Genomic DNA, 23,921 nt, shown 5'->3' with positions numbered 1-23,921 from the left:
TTCATGAGAGAGCAAGGTTCCAATCATCCCTTTTTGCTATCTTGTCCTTAGAAAGCTGTGGGATATAAATGTTAAGTACAGGTTAAAATGCTGTTCCTCTTAGGAAATACATTTTTGTAAGAAATGTACTAATTTGTCCTGATCTTCCCACTCTTAACCTCAGAGATGAAGTAACAAACTGTTAAGAATAATGAGAGTAGTTCCTACCCAACCATGAGATTAGGTGCCTGAACACCTTAATAGTATGTTCAGTTCATATGGGAATATCAATTGAATAGGAATGAGAATCAAAACAAGAAAATATATGCAAGCCCTTACACTTTTTTTTGTACTAAAGGACAAATTATTTGACATTTTATAATAGAGTAAAATTTGGTGATGTACAATTATGTCCCATTTACTATCCTTTGACAGCAACTTTTAGGGTCTCCTTTTCTTGCGTTTTCAGTACTATTTTGCAGGTAATATGCATGTCAAGTGATGTTTTTGTCTTGACCAGTTTTCAATGCCTTTCTGATTTTATGATACAGGCTTTATTGCTGGATAGTTGGATTGTATCTAATCATTTTGCTGTTATAAAAAGTACTACACCAAATAAACTTGAATATGTCATTTCATACATGTGCCGATGCACCTGTAGGACAGAGCACCAGATAGGACTGCTGGGTCAAAAGCAGAAAGCAGTTGTAATTTTGGTAGAGATTGCTAGGTTCTTGGGTTATGCTTGTTCATTTAACCTATTTTAAACAATATTTCTTAAAACTCCTTATTTTTTCTAATACATCACCAATACAGTCTTAGCTCTATAATTTAACTCTGTATCTAAGCTAGGATTAGTGTCTGCTCTCAGATTTATGTAACAGTTACTAACACTGGGCTATTATTATTATTCCTCCTTACATTCTTTTATTCCTTCAAACCTTAATTGCAAAAATTTCTACATGTATTCCACAGTAAGCTTTAGTCCTCTGAACTGTTTCCAACCCTATTTCATTCTTTTTTCAATTCTCTCCTTTACAATGACTGCTGCAAACTGGAGCAACAACATCTCTGAGGAGATGGTATCAGCTATAGATGAGTTACAGGCGACACCCAAGGGCATGGGAGGAGGTTACAGTGGTTCTTTCTATTCAACATCTGTTACATTTTTTTGTTACTAGTAAATAATGGGGAAACATTGGAATGAGTTTTAAACATTACTTCAATATTTCTAAATATTATTTAAAACTATGATATAAATGGATGGAAAGGGATATTGTTTTTCTTGCTCAAAAAGCAATCTTTTTGAGGAAAAAGGTGGTGGAGAATATAATTGAAGCATTACATTTCACAGTGAAGTCTGGGGGAATTACTGTTTGTTCATAAAGTTGGGGAAACACAGAAGATGCCAGTTTAGCTATAGAAAAGGCTTACACCAAATTTTCAGGCAGTTAAACTACCTGATCCCTTGTCTTTTAAGTTCCAAGTGCTACAAATAAAAAATATACTATGCTTATGTAGAAAGGAATTAAAGTAGACAATGAAAATTCACTTGTTTATGAATATATAAAAAAATTTAGCCTTTAGAAAATGTTATTATTCTACTTTGAATAGGCTATATATTTTGGCCTGATATAGAAAAATCTGTTGAATCTTGGGCAAAATGCCTGGTGTCTCTAGTTTAACAAATGTTCATTTCGAGCAGGGGCTGGCAAATTTTTACTGTAATGGACCAGAGAGCAAATATTTTAGGTTTTGCAGAGATATGATCTCAGCAACAAGATAATATAATAAAACATAAACAAATACACATGGCTGTGTTCCAATAAACAATTTACAAAAATAGGTGCTGGCTTGTTTGGCATGTGGGCTACATTTTGTTGACCTATGATTTAGAGAATATATATATTTTTCCAAATTCTCTAACATTTATCAAAGATGTCTTCTTTCTGACACATCTGGGGATATAGAGAGGTTTCAATAGATTTTACAAAGAAAATATTTTGGCTCTCATCTGAGAGAAAAGAAGCTAGGGAATTCTAGCTAGCAGGAACAGAATCATGAAAGCCAGGGAGATGTGAATCAGCACAGGCCATGGGGGATCTTAAGAGTTGAATAGGACTGAGAACAGAGAGAAAAGGACATCAGCTTTGATGGAAGAAGGTGGCCAACCGAACATTTAGAGTGTGGAGGTATGATTAAACATCCAAGCAGAGCACACGGAGTTGCTCTCACGGTCAGCACATGATCGACACCCAGCTCTTGCCAAGTGTCTGCTTCAATAGGCTGGCAGGATATGACTAGAGGAGCTCAGGGCTGGGGAACCTACGAGGTCAGATACTGAAACAGATGAAAGCAGATTACTTCAAAGATGTCAGAATAGAGTATATCTCCAGAGAGGAACTTAGGCAATTTATTGCTTGAAGTTTAGATGTATCTCAAACCCTCTATATGAGGAAACAACAAAAAACCCATATATGAACTACCTAAACAGAAATTCCTTTTTTCCTCCCCAAATACAGCTCAGTAGTACTGTCAGGTTCCACATAGTAAAACCATCAACTACAACTGTTATTACTAACAAAGCAAACTGCGTCTTGAACAAGTAAAAAGAAACCTTGTTTTGCTCCTGTAGTGTCAGTATACTAATAACTAAAATTGCTAAACTCCTTAGGAATTAACTGTTCTTAGTCATACCACTTATTTTAAGATGTGTTTATACTAGAGGGGGGAAAAATGAAAAGAAAAGAAAATAAAGGCAAAAAGAAAAAAAAAGATCACACTAAAGTCTAATGAAAACATTCCAAAAGTTTTCATCTGCAAACCAAAACTGTACACTCTTCCAAATTATTGGCTTGCTTATTTTGAGCATTTACAATAGTTTTTAGATTATTATAGAAAATGATCACTTAGTTAAAGCTTGTTTAAATTTATATGTTTAAATGTTTATAGATGAAATCAGAAAGTTACAAAACCACCTTCTATTCCCATTAAACTGTTTAATGCTGAAGTCCTTTTAAGTTTCCAATTTGATTTAAAATCACAAATTCCAACACTAACTTTTACTAATTTACTTAAACACTTCTGAACAAGGTTCCTAGTTTAAATATCTGCAGCAGAATGGTCCATGTAGAAAATTTGGTAAAACACTAATATTAAACATATTTCGTATTTGCAGAGTGAGTGTGAACAGCAAGTATAGAATTCCATTCAATTAAGAAAGAGTCCTTTACAATCTTAAGACAATATTTTACTGAGAAATATATCTGTGCCATATTTTCTTATTGCACATCGAGGGAAAGATTTAATAATAAAAGAAGAAGTAAGATGGAACTCTCATGTAATAACTGTGTTAAGAACAACATGAAGAGAATTCTAACCAGATTTCCTATTTCCAAGACTTACTACAGCATATAGCATTTAGACAGTATACTTATTTTTCCCATACAATTATCCACACACCTACAATGTCTTGAACACTGTCAAGCCTATTAGATGGCGGAGAAAGATCTAGTCTGTGCATTAAGGTCACAATCTAATGGAAGAGAGACAAATATGCTACTATGTGCTTATTTCCATGAATATTATTTTAAAATCTTATGAAAACTACCTTGCAGAATAAAATTCAAACATACATTAACCTCCCACCCTCAAAAAAACACTGAGTTATAAATAAATAGATTCCACTGAGACAATTTCAAGTTATCCAAGTCAGCAAGGATACTTGTAAGCATTTTCTTTCTTCCATCCTTTGTTGTAGCACTTAAAAGAAAATTTCAGCATGCATTGTACCCTGAAACCCTTCCAGGTGTCCCAGTAGGAAAAGATCCTAAACAAGACAAATATCTAAGTGTCTTAGTTAGCTATTTAAACTCTGATTTACCATCACTATTATTTTTACTCTAAAAGTAGTTCTCTATGTTATTCAAATATATTCAGATACCTTTATCAGAGGAATGTTAGATTTCAATTTCAGTTCAGCCAATTTACTGGTCAACAGGGATTGCTAAGCAATACAGGTTTTAAAATTATCTAGCCTCACCCAACTTTCTTTAATTGGCAAAGTGCTACAGAAGAGAAGGGAATAAAAACACCAAGCTGTAATGGGACTATCTAATATCCTGTAATCATGAAAGAAATATCTCTTGTTCAGGTAGCTCTGTCTGTACTATCAGTATAATTATTCACTGCTCCCCATAAACCTTTTAAAATGTAACATTAGCTATTCTTCTAAACACCTACTGAAATATAAAGAAGTCCTATGTTCAGTTCACTGGCTCAGTATAAGTAGTTCATTACTGAAAAGGTCTTTAAAGTTTATTCACTATACCTTTCATCATTATCAAGAGCAATCTGCTGTCATGAGTAATCAGAGAACCTCTGAGAACCTTACCTAACTTCAAGAATGATCACACATACATAAATTACATTTTAACTTGAAGACAACATTTTAAAGTGCCTTAAAAAGATTTAAAGTTAATTGTCATGTAATTCATCTCTAAGCTTTAAGTAAAATTTCACTTGAAAATCACTTTATATTTTTATATTGACTCTCCAACTCACTAACCGTACTCATGAAAATAACTTGAGAACCCTATAAAACAGCTTGTAAGTCAATTATTAAACACTCTCAAGAATATAATGTTCTTTTGTGCCAATGTTAGAATCAGAATTCAGTTAATGCCATCAACTGAAATTAGGTAGGACAGTAGTCTTTTTTCCCTCTCTCCCAGTACTTCCCAAACAACATGCGACAAACCCACCAAGCCCCCTGCTATGTGGTGCACGTTTGTGTTGCATCACCAGAAAAGTCAGAGCAGGAGGCATACATCAAAGCCCAAGTTCTCTCTCCACAAATTCTAAATGTCCAAGTGGAAATAAGGCAGTAAGAGGAAGAGTCTCAATGGATCTAACTGTAATCATTACAATTATTAATATTAACAAATAACTTCTTTTTCTCCCTGTGCTCATAGCTGTACAATTCACTTTAACAGTCCTTCCAGCCTTTCTCAACTGGTTTCGGCCACAGAGTTTATCCCTGAGGCCTAACGTGTCCACTCCATGACAGGACTCTCCTATGCATCCAGAATCACTTCGTGTGTTCTCTCGTTTACATGAAGAACTGGGCCAAGAAAAGCCGTTAGTCTTGTAACTACTCTATGCCACTAGGCTTCCATCTTAGTCTCCTAGCACGTGTGTTCAGCCTTATTGAACCAATTACTATTGCTCAAATGTGGCATGAGCTCTCCCATGCCACATCCCTCGTCTTTGTGCTTGACTTTTCCCCAAGCCCTCATTTCATATAAATCTAAAACTGATTATGTCCTTTAATCCAAATATCATCTCTGCACCTGTCTCCCCACTTCCAGTCTCTATTCCACCCTAGTATTATTGTTTTTTGTTTTCCTAAGGGACTGAGGTAGTTAAAAGGTCAGGAGTCAGAAGACATGAGTTTGAATCCTGGCGTTAGCACTCACTACTATATAAATTCAGAGATGTTATTTTTCACTGGTCCCAGACTATAAAATGTAGAAGTAAAGGACACTTACCTCACAGGTTGCACTGAGGATTAAATGAGGAATGCATATAAGATGCTTAGCATAGTGCCTGACACATAGAAAACACTCAGTAAATGTAAAAAGTACACTATTACAATATATTATTAATCTTTTCCTTCTAACAGTACTTAGTATAATGCCTAATGCTTGTTAAATTAGGTCCTGTGAGGACACAGATAAATCAGGTAGTATCAGTGACCCTGGTAGAAAGTTGCAAGACATTATAGGAGCAACAAGGGAGTAAGGAAATCAGCAGCCAAAACAGAAGAGATGCCAAGGCAGGACCATGAGAGCTGAGCAGGATTTTGATCACACTCTGGGCAGATGAGAGGATTAAAGGGGAAAAAAAATCATAAAAATTATAAAAACCAGATAGAGAAACAGAGCATGAGGGAATTCAGAAAAAAGAATACAATAAGGACAATTAATTCTTACTTTGTTTAAGGAGGCAACATTCATAATACACTTTGAAAGGTTTTGTGTAGACTTCTACCAAGACTTTCCAAGTAGTTCAAATAGTAGATTAACTTCAGTTATCGTTTGCCTAAAGCTGCTATTCTGTTAGAAGATAGGTGTAGCTAAAAGTCACATGGCAAATTCTGATGTAGACTATATAAATAAATACTTCACCTCTTAAACACATTTCCCTTCTATAGTAGATAAGGCATCAAATTTAAACTTATGCATAAACTCTAAAATTTACTTAAGATAAATGGATGGGATGAATGATCTGCATTGACATATAGGAAAACCCTATTACAAAATGCCCAAACTGCATTCCAAATTCCGTGACTTTTACCCAATAATTAAAGATACATAAGGGAATTTTCTTCATAACAAAGTATACAAGGCATCATTTCACTTCTTTTCCTTAAAACTGTGCTAATTACATGTAGAGAAATATATTACCAGTAAAGTAGAATGCTCCAGTTTTGAAATAACTAAAATAAGGTAGTCTTCCTAATGTTACACCAAAGAGTCACACACAAAAGAAGCTTGCTCTGTAGAAAGAATTTTAAATAGACTCCCAGTAACAGATACCACTGTTACAAACAGTCAGCTCATGCAGGAACAGTTACATGTTTTGTTTCTCCTCTGCATTAAATCCAGTTTCTTTATATATTTTGTGTCTAAACAGTAATATGTTTTCATGTGTTCTTACCTGAAAGGAAAACTGCTTTATCATAGGAAAGGCCAAAGGGGACACTCTGCACATACATATAAAGAGTCCCTTTATAACCATAAAAAGAACAAGAAGGGATATGAAACTCATCTCCCTAACTTCAAAAGAAAGTCTGAAATGGATTACCAAGGATATTAGTTACTGATCTTCTGAAGATGAAACTAGATGTTATAGGTAGGTTCCAATTATTTTTATACTGGATCAGTGGCTGTCACTCCACACTGAGATTCAAATGCACAATAAAAAGAAAACATTTATTTTGCCTATCATTTTATACATTAAATATACAAATGTCTAATTTTATACAATATTAAAAGCACCATATTTTCAAATTTAAAGCCCTCATCTTGAACTTGAAATGCAAATTAATTTTGTAATTAGTTCCAATTCCAAAGGAAATTATGAAAGTGACCCAAATAATTTAACCTTAAAACCCAGATATAAAAAAGGAAGACAAAATATCAAAGGGAAAAATGATGGCAAGAGAGAAGAGAAAGGTAAGAGAGCAAATGTCCAAATATTCTCTCAGGTAATATTTGGGCACTTAAAATATACTACTATGTCTCAGTATGAACAAGCCTGACTCCTAAAGGAAGAAAAGATTTAACATTATAAAACAAACATTACACAGCCCTGTTTAGAATAGAGCTACTTTTTCTTTTGATATCAAGGGAAACAATTTAGAAAAGATAAATTTAAATATAAGTTCTAAATTCTTTAAGCATCTACTATTCAAAAATCATTTCTTTCATCCGTACAGTAGCTTTGCAAGTTTTCAACTAACCTCTCATCAAAAGTACCATGGTATAATTTCTGAACACACTGCTCATGCCCCAAGGGCATGCTCCCGCACAGCATACAGATCTGAAAGTTGATTCTGCCATACCTCAGATGACCAGTTTGAAAAATTCTTCATCCTACTTAATAGAAATTAAATTTCCTTTGGAAAGTCCATTTACATACTGCATTTCACCTCACCCACATCCTCTTATAAAAGGTTCCATGAGACCCTAGCTGCTTGATGGTTCTGACTTCCTATAAGGTCCCTGCAATTAGATTCTGTGCTATTCTCCCTCAATAGTAAGTACAAAAGTCCCATTTACATAGGATAGCTTTATTTTTTGTGACCACAATCTCCAAGATATATCAAAGGGTACAGTATCATTTTTGTTGTTTCATAGTCACAGACAGATAGTTAAGATAAAAAAGATAACTCTAAGTCAGAAAAAAAAGTAAGATGATTTACAAAACATAGCAGGTAAATTAAAAAACTTGAAGATAAAGAAGATGGCTATAAACTGATCAGTGTGAAATTTTACAACCTCCTCTGAAATATTAATTACTAAACTTATTTTTACCACTGACTTTCAAATAAAACCGAATTGTGAAAAATCTCTCCTAATCACACAAAATGTGTTCAATGATTCTCCATGTGTCAGGAAGAAGGATCCAATTAAAAAAACAAAAGGTTCTGGGCCATTGGACATCTCAAATACCAAGGAATAACTATTAAGTAAACACTTTGGCACTCAAATTTAAAATCACAAACTTACACCCCTCTGAAAAAATATTATAATTAATTATCTGGAGTTCTAAAAGTAGACTGTTCATCTCAACTGGGAAAACCAAAACAGATAGTTAAGAAGTTTTTCACTGAATAAAAACAATTTTCTAATCCACCCTCAAACCATGAATATAAATCTTAAATATGATAAGAGTACTTAGAGTGACAATGCTTATTTAGAAATACTGACCAAAGATGTTTTTATTCAGTAATCTGGAGAAAGAACCTGTGTATGGAGGTGTACTTAAGTCGATCAAGTAGAAAAGCAAAAGCAAATGCTTCTGTTTTAGTCTCTGTATGGGATATTGCATATGCATTAACTGATTCATAAATTTAGGGATCTATTGTTGCCGTATGATCAGAGACAACTTAGCACTCGCAAGCCCCAGTCTTCTCCCTTATCAAATAACAAGTCTCACAATTTTTGGTGAGATAATCTTCAGTGTTTTTCTGCGATTTATTTGTTCAACAGAAATTTACTGAGCACCAACACCATGCCTGGAACTCTTGCAGGTGTTGGAAAACAGTAGAAGACAAAGTGGTCAAAAATCCTGCCTTCCTAGAACTTATTAGTGAGAGAGAAAGACAATACATAAAAACAAATTAAGTTAAATAGATAGTGTGTGCCTTATAACTGGGAATCTAACAAAAAGTCTTACAATTCAGTAACAAAAAGACAAACAACCCAATTCAAAGGCAAAGTACCTGCCTAGACATTTCTCCAAAGAAGACACACCAGTGGCTTGAAGCACACAGACGGTCAGCAGCATCAGTCATCAGGGAAATATGAATCAAAACCACAACAACCACTTAACTCCCACTATGGTGGCAATAAAAATAGAAAATAATGTTGGCAAAAATGTGGAAAACCTGGAACCCTTGAATATTGTTAGTGGGAATGCAAAATGGTATTGCTGCTGTGGAAACAGGTTGGCAGTTCCAAAGGAGTTAACTATTGAACTGCCAATATGACCCAGCAATTCCAGTGCTTGGTATTCACCCAAAAGAACTGCACACAGGGGCTCGAACTTAAGTGCTGCTGCAGTAATGTTCACAGCAGGATAGTCACAATGGCTAGAAGGTGGAAGCGCACCCCATGTCCGTGGCTGAGTACATAAACTGTGTCATATGCACACAGTGAATTTCATTCAGCCATAAAAGGGAATGAAGCACTGATACATGCTACCATGAGGATGATCCTTAAAAACATACACAATGAAAGGATCCAGACACAAAGGTCATGTATCAGAGGATCCCATTTACATGAAATATCCAGTATTGGTAACTTCATTGAGACTGAAAGCACACTGGTGGCGGCTGGGGCTCCAGAAAGGAGAAGAGGGAATAACTGCTGAATGGATATGGTTTATTCTGAAAATGTTTTGGAAATAGATACAGGTGGTGGCTGGGTAACACTGTGAAGGTACTAAATGCCACTAAATTGTTCAGTTGAAAATGGTTAATTTTGTTATGTGAACTCCACCTCAATTAAAAAAAATATATCTATCTTTGAGAGACAAAATTTTAATGAAAAGGGGGTAGGGAAAGGGGTCGAAAGTTTAGCAAAGGGGCTAGGAAAGGCTTCACAGAGGAGGAGACACCTGAATGCTGAGCCAAAGGAAGGAAGGAATCCTTTATACAGATGTCTGAGGCCAGCTCATTTAAGCAGAAGGCACAGCAGGTGCCAAGGGCTGCCTCATTTTTGAGGCAGAGGAAAGGCGAGTGTGTCCAAGCAAGTCAGGACGAAGAGTAGGAGGAAAGGAGACAAAGGCAACAAAGAATCATGGGAGGGAAGCAGGGCCTAGGAGGTTATTCTGAGGACTTTGGCTATTAGTGAAAGGGGAGCCAATGTCGGGTTTTAGGAAGACTGAGATGAAGTGACTGAGATTAGATTTTATAAAGGTCGTTGTAGTTACTGAACTGCAATGACCCTGCAGCTATAGAAAGGGCAACAGCATGGCCATCAGGAAGCTACCACATGACCTATAGGAGACTGTCTTTCCATAACTTTCCAGTTTCTCTTTTGTCCTTCAAATATTCTTTCTTATAGCCTCCCTAGTTTCACAGATACAACAACTCTCATGGTTTCTGGATTTTTGAAACGATTTTGATCCTTATAATGTCCTATGCTATCTCCATTCTTTTGAGTTCCCTTTGCCCTGCTTGCTCTGACCTCTGTCTTTAATGTAAGCACTCCTCAAATGTCTGGTGATCCTAGGTAGTCTGCTAATACTAGAGAAACTGTCAGGCCTACAACTGTCTGTGTGAACCTCACTGTGGGGTTTATTTGGCTGGGCTGTTTCACTGAGATGCCTCAACCTGCAGTATCTCAATCCTTCTTCCTGAACTGGTCAATCTGTCCAAAGGAAAATAAGGTGCTTTAATCATGAGTGGGTACACTGAACAACAGCAAAGCTGAGCTCTTTCTGAGGCTCAAAAATCTAATAATTAAGAACACATATGTCAATGGACTTCTCTACCCCTTACCTATCCAATCCAGTCCACCAACAAGTACTGTCAGTTTAACTCAGGAATAACTTTCTCAAATGTATGTAATCCTATGCATCTCTACCATCATTAGCCTGGACCAACTACAGTCTTTGATTACCTGGAATATTGCAACAGTCTTGTTTACATACTCCTAAGTTTATCCTTCAATATGTATGTTTTCCACAATTAGCCAGAGTGATTTACTTCTCAAAAAGCATACTTAATCCTGTTCCCTTCTTCTTTCTAAACACCTCTGTCCCCACCCTCCCCCTGCCAGATTCTCAAATGCTTCAGCTCTTCTCTTCCACTTTGCTCACACCAGAGTCCCTTCCTCCTCCGCAGCTGTCTGCTCCATGTCCTATGTAGGGAATGCTCTTCTCCTTTCTGGTAGCTCAATCTTACTGATACCTCAGCACTCATCTTAGACACCAGTTCTTCAAGGAAACATTCCTAATCTGCAAAACTAAGACAAATTCTTACAGCTTTACCAAGCTGTGCTTTGTCACTTACTACTTATCACAGTTTTAATTCTACATGTGTGATTCTTTCATTAATGCCTCCTTCATTAGAAAGCACACCTCCAGGAGAATAAGAGTCATATCTCTATTTGTTCACCACTGTATTCACAGCTCCTGGCATAATGCCAGATACACATGTATGCCTAGTAAATATCTGACAAATGAGTGTGTATATGAAAGAAGACAGCTGCAACTATTATCACCTCCAGTGTAAAGTCACATGAAGAATGCTATTGCTTTCCAAAGGCATTTTACAATGCCAAATTACAGACTGCCTTGAAAATTGTGACCTTAAAACATGCTTTTTTACTTAATCATAATCAGTACAAGTCAGCACATGGAATACATATCCAGACAAACAATATACCAGTTTTACAGAAAAAGACAACATTTATATGAAGCTACTGGGGGAAAATAAAAGCAACATTGTCTGTGCCAGGCGACGGAACATAAGGTGAACAAACCCACCCAAAACAAATTCACCAAAATTCAAAAATAAAAAATAAAAACAGATCCACAGGCAAAATCTCTTGCTGCAGTAAAGAAATATCAAAGAAAGAATGACCAAATAATAGGTCTTTTATTTTTTATTTGGTGAAGACTACATAAATACTATTTTATTCAGAAAAATTTTAAAAGGATAATAAACATTGTCAAGTATTACTCACTTCTTTTACCATTTATGTGATCTTTTAGCTTTCTATTACTTTATGTAAAGGGAAAAACTCTTTGCCTATAACTCTTTCTAAAGATAACATGTCAAGCAATCTAAACTCAATTGTTCTAGAACACACTGAAAAGGAAGAAACCATGCTTTTTAAGAATCTTCAGAATGGGTCATGAAAAAGCATCTTTAGAAGATAAAAATATTGCTGGAACCCAAGTGTGGAAAATTCTTGCAAAGGCTTTATTCATTAAACTAATGAATCTCCTATACTATGTGCCAGACTATATACCAGGTTCAGAAAATACAAAAGTAAGTATCAAAACAATAGCAATTAGTAAAGAGGTCAAGAGTTCTCAATAAGAGATAAGGTACTTCATATATATATGACTTTTAAGATTTATAATAGTTGAGGAACCTAAAATCTTACTATAAAATTCATTATAATCATTTTATGAGTGTGTGTTTCTATAAGGATCATTAGTAGCTTCAGGAATGCAAGTAAATGAAGATAGACTTGAGAATCTTGTCTGACTCACATGGCATACACTGAGTGTTCTGTCAGGCCTACAACTGGCGGTATAAAAGCAGGGGCTTTTCATGTTTCCATGTACTCCATCTTTCTAATTCAACATTTTTACATGGCTGAGGTCTATGGATAAGAGGATGAATGAGAGGGTCTTTATCCTGGATAAGGCTCCCTGCTGACCACAGGACATGCAAACAGTGGTGTGGGAAGGAGGAACTATGCATAGAGTGACAAATGCAATAGCACAATGGGCCAAGTTCAGTGGGAACAACAAAGAACACCAGGACAGGGGGATAAGAAATGTGTATTTCACAGTTTTACCTATAGAAAGGTCCATGACTCTACCAACATACCTAGCACTAAGACGCTTAAATAAAAAATATCTGAGTATATTTACAGAGCTGAATGGACACTGTTCCTTGTATTAACCTCCTGTGAAATCTCTTCCACTGTTTGACAACAAACTTATTTCTTAAATATCAATCATAAAAATTAATATTTAAAATATCTTAGTCTTAGTATCATTTATATTAGAAACTTCTACAGTTTCCTAGAATTTAATAGTTTGCCTAATGCTAAAGAATAGGGATGGAGATAAAATACTGTCTTGGAAATACATTTCTATATGCAAATTGGAACTGATCTTCTTTTCTAAAAAATTTTTAACACTTGACACAAAAATTAGTCAAATGATGAAATCCTCACTCAGGAATTAGAATTCTATGTTCACATGTTTTCAACTTCTTCCCCTCTACTTAGGAGGGAAATAAACAGTGAAAGCTTTCAGACTACTTGTCACATATCCAATAAGGTCTGTACTTGAAGAGTTGCTTTTTTTTTATAGCTTTCCCTAGGTAAAAAAAGATAAGCATGTATCTTGCTCTAAATGTACTAGCTGGACTTTTGCCAGCACAATGGAAGTATATACAGTAATAAATAATGAAATAGATCCACAAAACTTAGCCTTATCAGTTCAGTTTTTAGTATAATCTTTACTATTCATACTTCCTATAGACACAAACTTACATTAAGTTGAGAATAAGCTAAAAAACATACATGGAATAATCAGGAAAGTGCATAAGAATTTAGAAACTGCAATAAAATTATATATTTTCTCCCTTTAGTTCAACATCTGGCAACTCTATCTAAGCATACCAGAAATGTCTAATGAAGGTAAAGAAATGAAAATGGCAACAATGATGATGACAGGTTGGATTTGCTGGGTATTTTGTTTGTCCTGCACACTGCAAATATTTCATCTGTAAACCTGACAATATGATGAGCTCGGTGCTATCATTAATCCCTAATAAAGACACTGGAAAAGAGGCTTTGAGCCATGTTAGGAGTGGCAAGGCTGGAATTCAAATGAAGGCTGTCTGACTCCAAAGCTCTTCACCACTCAACTGTCGAAAAAGAAAGACTACAGGGAAGGCTGGGATTTAGAAATGGTTTAGTAACACAAACATATTCAAGTGCATATAATCTATTTCAATATTGTAACCATGCATTAAATTGTAGGAAATAGTCCATCTTAAAAGAGTACATGACTTTTATACTATTGAACTATTCGTAGATTTTAAAACATTTTCCTAGAAGATAACTAAAATGATTTTATATCATGTAGTTAGATTTTTAAATCCTCTCTGCCAAAGAGCAATTAAAAACTTTTAAGTTCAATTATTTGCACCATTATACCAGTAACATCTGAAAAAAATAAAAAGTCAAAGCTCTAAAATCAGACAAGGTAAAAAGATTATAACTAAATCATGACAGATTTCATTGAAATGATTTCAAAGGTAGAGTAATAGCACCATATGTTCTTTAGCATTAATTTTTTAGATTTTGGAACAATCCACCTGGTAGTGGGAATACATTGGGGTTTGCACAAAGATCCAAACTAAATGGACTTACATTACTTGTTTGCCTGAAGTCATACTTAAAAAAAAAAATCCTGCTACAAGCATACCTTCGCAAAAAATACGGTGAGGTGAGTTTCACTGCCAACAATCCAAATAGGGAATTTTGGAGATTTCAAGTAAGAACCAACCTAGAACAAATACAGCAAAATAAATAAATGAAAATTTTATACTGCCTGTTAAATATTTGCCTAAGAATATTTGAAGCATAACTGAAGCATCCAATTCACATTTAAATAATGAATTGTGCCAGAATGCCTTACCCATAAATGCCAAATGTTGCATGTAACAATGAGTGTTATCAAGACCACCACAGCTAAGCTTACAGCACCTTTACAAGAACAGTCATAAAGATTTAACACAGAGGAGAGTAGTTTAGCCCTAAGAATTGTGCTCAGGTTTTACTAAAGTTCCTATGGAGAATGACCACTTCTAGAATTTCATCTCAAACCCTAAAACTACAAACTTAATGATAATTACTGTATCAGGAGAATATATGAATAAATAAGTAAAGGGGAAATATCTTAAGAACATTCTGTCTTCAAAGAACCTAGGGCAATATAATAATCTCTGTAAGGCAAAAATATTTATTCCAAAACATTTAAGACCATAAAAGAATACTGTCACTTGGCTATTAATGGTAGGAGGTAAGTTGAAAGTTTTACCATATGAAGTCTCTTTAAAATGCATAAGAAGGTATACTTCTAGCCTGCCTGCAAGGTTATATATTTAATCTATAAAAACTATAGTACCAAAAATTTGAGATTTATAATTTGTATGTGACTGTGAAAAAGGAAGCTTAAAATCCAACAAAAAATCGACTTATGAAATCCAGTCAATTCCACATTCTTATGAGGACAAACACTTCAACTTAAAAATAACTAACCTTACCAATCAAATTTGCTGCATCTTCTTTTCCACAGACTCCCCAGAATTGGGTAATGCCAACAGGCTGCTTGCAGCAGAGTCAGGACCAACTGTTTTCCCATCATCAGCCAATTGCCCTGGTATGATGCCCTGCTTTCGACTAACATCACAGCCCTTTAGAATTTATTCTTATCATGAGGAGGAAAGTGGGAAACAGGTGCTCTTGTATTCATAGACACAAAAACTAGTGTCTTTGCCCTGGGATGGGAGGGCTGAGTTGAATGCACTCGTGTCATCGGTGAACAAGAAGAGCAGGAAGGATAGTTTGGGGACAATAAAGAAGAAAAACAACAGAAGGACAAAGGTAAAGCTCTGATCACAGGTTCAGAGTTGAAGGGATTTTAGGACTGTTCAGTCCAAGTCTTTCAATTTTACAGAAGGACAAAGAAATACTAGGATCAGTGCCTTGACTGAACTCAACAGCTAAGTAGTACAGAATTGGAATTAAAACTCTGGCTTTCAGACTCTTTTATGTGGTGGCTTTCTGTTACATCATGCTGCCTCTTGTGGTGAGAAGTTTAAATGTTATTTATCTTTTAGAGAAAGTGTGTATGTAATTAAGGTAGAAGTAAAAAATGAGGATTATTTGCAGTAGGATCAAATGGTAAATGAATACTGAACTCATGAAGTATTTTATAATAATAAAAATAAACTAAGAATGCATAAATAGTGCAACCACTTTAGAAAAGTTTGACAGTTCCTCAAGAAGTTAAGCATATAATTACCACATGACCAAGCAATTTCATTTCTAAGTATACATATACCCAAGAGAAATGAAAACATGTTCATAAAAACCTTATACATAAATGTTCACAGCAGCATTATTCCTAATAGCTAAAAATAAAGACAACCCAAAAGTCCATCAACTGATGAATTAACAGAATTCATATATCACACAACAAGAATATTACCTGATCATAAAAAGAAACAAAGTACTAATACATGTTAAAACAGAAAAACAATGAAAACATGATGTTGAGTGGAAGAAGCCAGACACTAAAGGCCACCTATGGTATGATTCCACTTAGATGAAATATCTAGAGCAGGAAAATCTGGAGACAAAGTTGCCAGGTGCTGGTGGGGAGTGACTGCTCATGGGGTCGGAGAATCTTTCTGGGGTGAGAAAAATATTCTGTGTTCTGTGAAGATATGGAAAAGCACTAAATTACGCACCTTAAAATAGGGGGCTTCATGGGATGTGAGTAAATATATCTACTTAAAAACGGCAGTCAACAGCACTCAGAATCACCTTTGCGTGTGTGTGTATATTGTATCATTTGTACCAATGAATACATATGGTCAAACTAATATGAAAACGTTAATTTCATTTCTAAAGGGCACAGTATCAAAAACAGGGTAACGTTCAGATTCACAGAACTAATACAAACACAATTATTTCCTTAATGCCATTTCTCTAAACATTTGGCAAAAAGTAAACATACATAGATTTCCAAAGATCTATCTACATTATATACAGATGAACACCACAGAGCAACACAGTTTTTTAAAAAAATGCTGTCATGACTCAATTCTGAGACCTTGGCTAGAGGCCCGTTAGTTTTCTTTAAAAGACAGCTGATTAAGTCCATACTCTAACCACTTCTCTCTCAGGTCTCTACACTCCAGGCCACTAAGCATGGCCCTAATGGCCCTGGAGCCAGATGCCAGACAAGTAGGGACAGCCCCCGGGGTCCCAGAACTCACTGAAACAATTCCAATGAGCCTGTCCACAGGAAACCCACGCAGTCTAGCTAATTCCATCCCAATTCCTACACTGAACCCCTGCCAGCTGCAGTGTGCTGGTGCCCCTGGGGTACCAGCTGTGGCACTGCCTCGCAGACCTCTGTGGTTTGAAGTTGTAACTAACAGAGTTCTGCTCTTCATCTATCTGAATATCTGTGTACTGTGTTCCGGCAGCAAAAGATTCTTTAAGTCTTATAGAACACCATAGTTTTTGCTAGAATACTAGAGTGATATGTAATAGAATATATAGCAGCTATTGACTTCCCACTAAGATATTGAGGGGCAACAGACATTCCTCTGCTCTACCTAACGGTTAAAGAAAAGCAAAAGCACATATTTAGAAAAGCTTACAGTTCTGGTAAAACTGTCCATTCATTCATTCACTATTTACTGAGTACCTAATATGTACCCAGATAGAAAATGTGTGTCCTCAGAGATTCTATATTCCATTAGGGAGAATAACAGAAAACAAATTCAAGATTAAAAATAAATAAGTAAGAAAAAAAGATTATTACAGAGCGACTATTCCTATGAAATAACATTAACAAGCGTCACTGATGCTTGTTGAGTGGTCAGGGTGTTTGAGGCACCATCTTAAATAGGACCTGCAGTGGGGAGTGAGCCATCCAGCTAAGAGCTAGAGTATTCCAGGCAGAAATGACAGCAAGTGTGAAGGCTTATCAGGCAGGAAAGGGCTTGGTGTGTTTGAGAAACTGACAAGACACCAGCAGAGCTGCAGCACAGTCATGGAGAAAGCAATACAACTCTGGAAGGACAGACAGGATTCAGACCAAGAGGGCCTTACAGGCCATGCAGGGAAGATTTCCAAATACATCATCTCCATACCCTATCCTTTTGTTTGATTCTCTCATCACTAGACTGCCCCAGAACAGCTTTAGTTTTTATAATTAAAGTCACCAAGAATAAGAGTTGCTACTATTTAACAATATGATCACTGCTGATGGAGAAGGGCAGGATGAAACCTATTTGATATTCATACCCATTTCACCCCTAAGTGCTGTCATGAAATAGGAACACTGGGGAAGGGAGGTAGGAAGGGAGGCAGAGAGGGAGGGGAAGAACAGAAATTGAGAGAGGGAGGGAGAGAGAAAGCAAGAGGATGAGAGGCTATTACTGTTACTAAAAATAACCACCAGGAGAAGCACCTTTCTAAAATGGAAAGGAAAATTAGATCTACTTCTTTCTACCAAATCAGAACATCTTATTATGTGTAAACCATTAATGATTTAAACTCCCTTTAAAATTATTTGGAATATCTAGTAGTTATTTCAAATTCCCCAATAAAACAATGAAATAAGTATCAATAAATGAGAGTTTCATGGCAGTTCCTAACACTAGAACATGTGTTAAAAGAGTTTAATGTTGTGAAATGCTTGGAATTTTTTCTTTTTAGTGTGATATCATTTTTCAGATGGAACAGACAAGAGTTGGAATTTCAGGCATTTAGCAAATTATTTTTCTTTGCCTGATAAAATATTACCAGTTGTTTCAGTAAAGCACACTGTTAGTTAGGAAGAAACAATGTATTCTTTCCCTCAGTTTAAAAAAAAAACAAACTCATATTCAATAATAGATGTCTCTATTTTTATAAATTATTTTGTGCCAGATTCAGCCCCCACAACCTCAAAAAAGAACAAACTTCAAAAACAGCTTAGCTCCACCTTTAATAAGCCTGTCTGTTTAGGAAGGGAGATCAAGAAGGAATTGAAGAGTATACAGAAACAGTAGTAGCTAGAATATGTTATCACAGGAGAAAAATACTATCTACAACAGTGGACATGTGAATAAAAACTGTCAAAGTACCTTAAAAAATCAACTTACCTTACAGTATCTTAAAGCTTCCATTAATGTTAAGAATCCTACAGCTGCTTGTTCATGTATACCAAGAAGTTCTGCAAATAGAGTTAGCATTGCTTAATATACATAAATCTGAAAAGTTTTTTTTCCAGAGTGAATTTAGAATGAATCTAAAGAGTATTTTTTTTTCTAGTTAAAAATTATGTCCACTGTAAACACAACGTATATATTATAGTACCCTTTTACCACCTGGTCATAACATCCAGATGGTGTAAGCCAAGAACTGGTAGTTCAATTTTTTGGATTTGTAAATTCAAAGTCAATAGAAGGCACATATACATATAACTTGTATTTTTTCACTAGCTTCTCATACAGAGGAGGTATAGCAATAGTTCTCAGGTCATGGTTTAAGATTCTTAGTAGTCCACAAGAACCTTTTTTACAAACTACACAAATGAAAATAATTTCATAAAAATATGTTATTTTTTTAACTCTTACTCTCTCATGATGTACAGTGGAATTTTCCAGAGACTAAATGAAATGTTATATGCCAACAGATTAAATCTATAAACAGATATGATAATTCAGCTGTTTACTAATAAACTACACATTAAAATGATTTGCAAAACTTTTAAACACGCCTCAACACCCAAAAAGCAAATAACCCTATTAAAAAATGGGCAGAGGATATGAACAGATACTTCTCCACATAAGAAATTCAGATGGCTAACAGGCACACGAAAAGATGCTCCACATCGCTAATTATCAGGGAAATAAAAATTAAAATCACAATGAATTATCATCTCACACCAGTTAGGATGGCCAACATAAAAAAAAGCCTAGAAACAACAAATGCTGGTGAGGATGCAGAGAAAGGGGAACCCTCCTATACTGCTGGTGGGAATGTAAACTATTTTAACCATTATGGAGAGCAGTACAGAGGTTCCTCAAACAACTAAAAATAGAAATATCATTTGACCCAGGAATTCCACTCCTAGGAATTTACCCTAAGAATGCAATTTCAAAAAGACATATGCACCCCTATGTTTACTGCAGCACTATTTACAATATCCAAGATATGGAAGCAACCTAAGTGTCCATCAGTAGATGAATGGATAAAGAAGAGGTGGTACATATACACAATGGAATATTATTCAGTCATAAGAAGAAAACAAATCATCCCATTTGCAACAACATGGATGGAGCTAGAGGGTATTATGCTCAGTGAAATAAGTCAGGCAGAGAAAGACAAGTACCAAATGATTTCACTCATCTGTGGAGCATAAGAACAAAGCAAAAACTTAAGGAACAAAACAGCAGCAGAGTCACAGAACCCAAGAATGGACTAACAGTTACCAAAGGGAAAGGAACTAGGGAGGGAGACTGGGAAGGGAGGGATAAGGGGAATAAGGGGCATTATGATTAGCACACATAACATAGGTAGGGGCACGGGGAAGGCAGTATAGCATAGAGAAGACAAGTAGTGACTCTGTAACATCTTACTACATTGATGGACAGTGATTGCAATGGGGTATCTGGTGGGGACTTGATAATGGGGGGAATCTAGTAACTACAGTGTTGCTCATGTGATTGTATATTAATGATACCAAAATAAAAGAAAATATTCATAAAAAATTGTGCTAAAATAAATCATTGTAAAATGTAAAAAAAAACCAAAAAGCTTTTAAACAATTTTACTTTTCTTATTAGTATTATTTTTTATTAAAAATATTTATACTAACAAGTAATGGGTTTATTATTGTTATTCTAAAATGAACTAATACATTTTTTAAGTTTCTCAGTCTTAATTTCTAACAAGAAAAATACTAATCATTATTAGCTTGTAACTCATATAAGTGAGAGCTCTTTGGGATTCTTGGTACTTTCTAAGAGTGTAAAGGGCATGAAACCAAAAAATTTGAGATCATTCAAAGGGAGTGCAGATGTGGAGCCCAAACAGCTAGAAATAGAACTATAGCTTGCAAATTTCCCCTCCTCTTTCTTCTGTATTGGAACATCACTACATGTAACATGTTTTCAAGTTCTAAGAGGAATATATATGTTGAAAAATATTTTTACACTCTGATTTCTACAATCGGTTATCACCACCTAGTGTTGCTACAAAATACTACATCATCTATCTCTCTGGAATTTTAAACAAATGTCTAGAATATTGTACTTATAATAATATGCTACTAAACAAAGCAAACAAGCTGTTCATAATTCTTGGGTATCAGGTTTTTAAAATTACTTAGATAAGGTCAGAAACCACCCATGTAGTTTGGATGGTTATATTTTTAAAATGTATTATTCCTATTTCCTTAAACAGAATATATACGAAAATTTTTGTCTTCGTTGGATATCTAAAATGCGTCATTAGGAACATTTATTGTATAAAGTAATTATAGTGAGGATATAATATTCTCACATATAACAACTTACAGAATTTACTCATAGGAGATTTTTCTCAATGAGTCTCAAGTCTATTTACTTTTGCAGAAATTCTTATAACTGTCATTATATTTTAGAATTTAGTATCTAACTTTGTTTTCTTTGCTTGGCATTTAAGATTAATCATAATCAGTCCCTATCAACCCTTGTCTGCTGCAGCGAGAATATACATATGCAGAGTTTTATATTCCTGAGTTTGCTTTCTTTTAGTGTTCTCCATTCAACCACCACTTCTCACTGCTGTCAGGGTGAGGTCCCTTCCTCTTGGGTCCTTTCAAATTTGAAGCTGACTTGGAAACCAGGCAGCCACATTACATTTATTTAACAAACACTCTGAGTGCCAAGTATTGAAAAGAGCAATGCTAAGCACAGTGCAGCAATACAAAGATACCACAGGGATATGAAGACAAGATCCTTCATGCAAACCACATATCTGATAAAGGGTTAATATCCAAACTTTATGAGGAACTCCCACAACTCAGCTACAAAAAGAAAAACACACACACAAAAAAACCAATTAAAAACTGGGCAAAGGACTTAAACAGACATTTCTCCAACAGTATACAAAATGATGCTTGACATCATCAATCATCAGACAGATGTAAATGAAAACCACGAGATACCACCTCACAACTGTTAAGATGGCCATTATTAGAAAAATAAAAGGTATGTGTTGAGGAGGATGTGTGGAAACTGGAACCCTTGTGTACTGTTGGTTGTGAAATGGGTCAGCTGCTATGGCAAATAGTATTGGTGTACCTAAAAAAATTAAAAATAGAACCACCACAAGATCCAATAATTTCACTTCTGGCTAGTCAATCCAGAAGAATAGAAATCAGAACCTCAAAGAGCTATCTGCACTCCCTGCACTCCCAAGCTCACTGCAGCACTATTCACAACAGCCAAGATATTGAAAACAACCTAAGTGTCCTGTAATAAATGAATGTATAAAAAAAGTGTGCTATCTACACATGATGGAATATTATTCAGCCTTTCAAAAGGAAATCCCATCATATATAGCAACATGGATGAATGCTGAGGACATTATGCTAAATAAGTGAAACATGCCAGTCACAAAGGGAGAAATATTGCATGATTCCACATATAGGAGGGATCTAAACTAGTTGAACTCAGAAGCAGAGAGTACAATGGTGGCTTTCAGGACCTGGGAGGAGGAGAAAATGGGGATTTGCTATCCAACTGATAAAAAGTTTTGCTTATGCAAGATAGAATAAGTTGTGGAGATCTGCTGTATAACTTCATACCTATGGCTAATACTGTACCTTAACTTAAAAATTCCTTATGAGGGTACATTTCATGTTAGATCTTATTACCATTAAAAGAATTCATCCTTACTTCTTCCCCCCAAAAATCCAGTGGGTGACAAAGGAGAATGTAGTAAGTGCCATGATAGCAAAATGCTCAGTGACAGGACAGATAACTTTTGGCTGTGACAATGGGGAAGCTCTCCTTGGAAGGGATGGCCTATGAAGTGGGCACTGAAGGACTGGACAGGCAAAGGAATACAGGTTTCCAGGCACAAGGACCAGCATGAAGAAATGAAAGTAAGTAGCATAATTTTGTTCAAGTATACATTCATGATAGCTGAAAAAAAGTTGGGATGAAATTACGTAGGGTCCTTGGTAAAGTAAGGTAAAAAATCTGTAGCTAAAAAATTTAAAAACTGACTTTTTCACAAGAATGTTAGGATAGCTAAAATAGAAAGCACTAAACTAAGAAAAGCTTGGTTATCTCACAGGTATATGCAGTTAGAGCCACAAGCTTTGTGAAATTTATTTTTTGAAAGTAAGGAGCTTTTTAAACCCACTTTATGGCTCTTTACTGTATTTCTAAGAAGTCAGATTGCTAGAGAGTTGGCATCTAGCTGGGGTTGCCAGATTTAGCAAATAAAAACACATGTCCAATTAAATTTAAATTTCAGATTAAAAACTGTATGATTTTTTAGCACAGGTATATTCTAAATAACATATATGACATTACTTTTACTAAAAATGATTCATTGTATATCTGAAATTCAAATTTAACTAGGAGTCATGCACTTTATGTGGCAACTAAGTTCCAGCTAATTGTATGTATAAAGAAATTGTGGTATCTACACAATTTTTCAAGTAATAGCATTAGGGGAAAATAAACATTTCAGATCATTTCTCACATAAATTATGATAAATACTTTTTGAATTTTTATAGCACCTAGTCAATTGCAATTCATATTAATTAAAAAATACTAAAATTTCAAAATGATCTTAATCTTCAGAGTCAGATCTTCTTACTGTTTATATATCATGAATTTAGTAACTTTCAATTGACTGTTTGTTTGCAGCCACGAGGGAATGTGGTATTAACTGCTACTAAAAGAAAAAAAAGGATCAAAGCTCTGCGTTTCTGATTTAAGAGCTGAGTCTATTTCAGTCCCATAAAATGAAGAAAACATTAAAATAAAATAATCATCAAATAAACATACTAAAGTAATAAATGAACAATACACACAAAAACAGGGAGTACACAAATACTGAGGGATACCTTTAAGATAGAAAAGAGACCATGGGAAAACTAATACATA

The 23,921-nt window shown here is 35.2% G+C and overlaps 1 protein-coding gene across 2 annotated transcripts in view; it reads right to left on the bottom strand.

Annotated features, from left to right (window-relative positions):
• The window catches only part of MINDY3 (MINDY lysine 48 deubiquitinase 3), an 86,751-nt gene that overhangs the window by 22,276 nt on the left and 40,554 nt on the right, over positions 1-23,921 (bottom strand). For both annotated transcript variants that reach the window (XM_073229244.1, XM_073229245.1), the window contains 2 exons: positions 18,914-18,984; positions 14,452-14,532 (listed from right to left, as the gene is read on the bottom strand). In XM_073229244.1, coding sequence (XP_073085345.1) covers positions 14,452-14,532; positions 18,914-18,984 — 152 coding nt within the window. The remainder of the gene's footprint in view (positions 1-14,451; positions 14,533-18,913; positions 18,985-23,921) is intronic.

The sequence above is a fragment of the Manis javanica genome, chromosome 2 (assembly GCF_040802235.1).
Source record: "Manis javanica isolate MJ-LG chromosome 2, MJ_LKY, whole genome shotgun sequence".
Taxonomy (NCBI): domain Eukaryota; kingdom Metazoa; phylum Chordata; class Mammalia; order Pholidota; family Manidae; genus Manis; species Manis javanica.
Note: the sequence above shows the minus strand (reverse complement) of the source record. Positions and strands in the feature narration are given on the sequence as shown.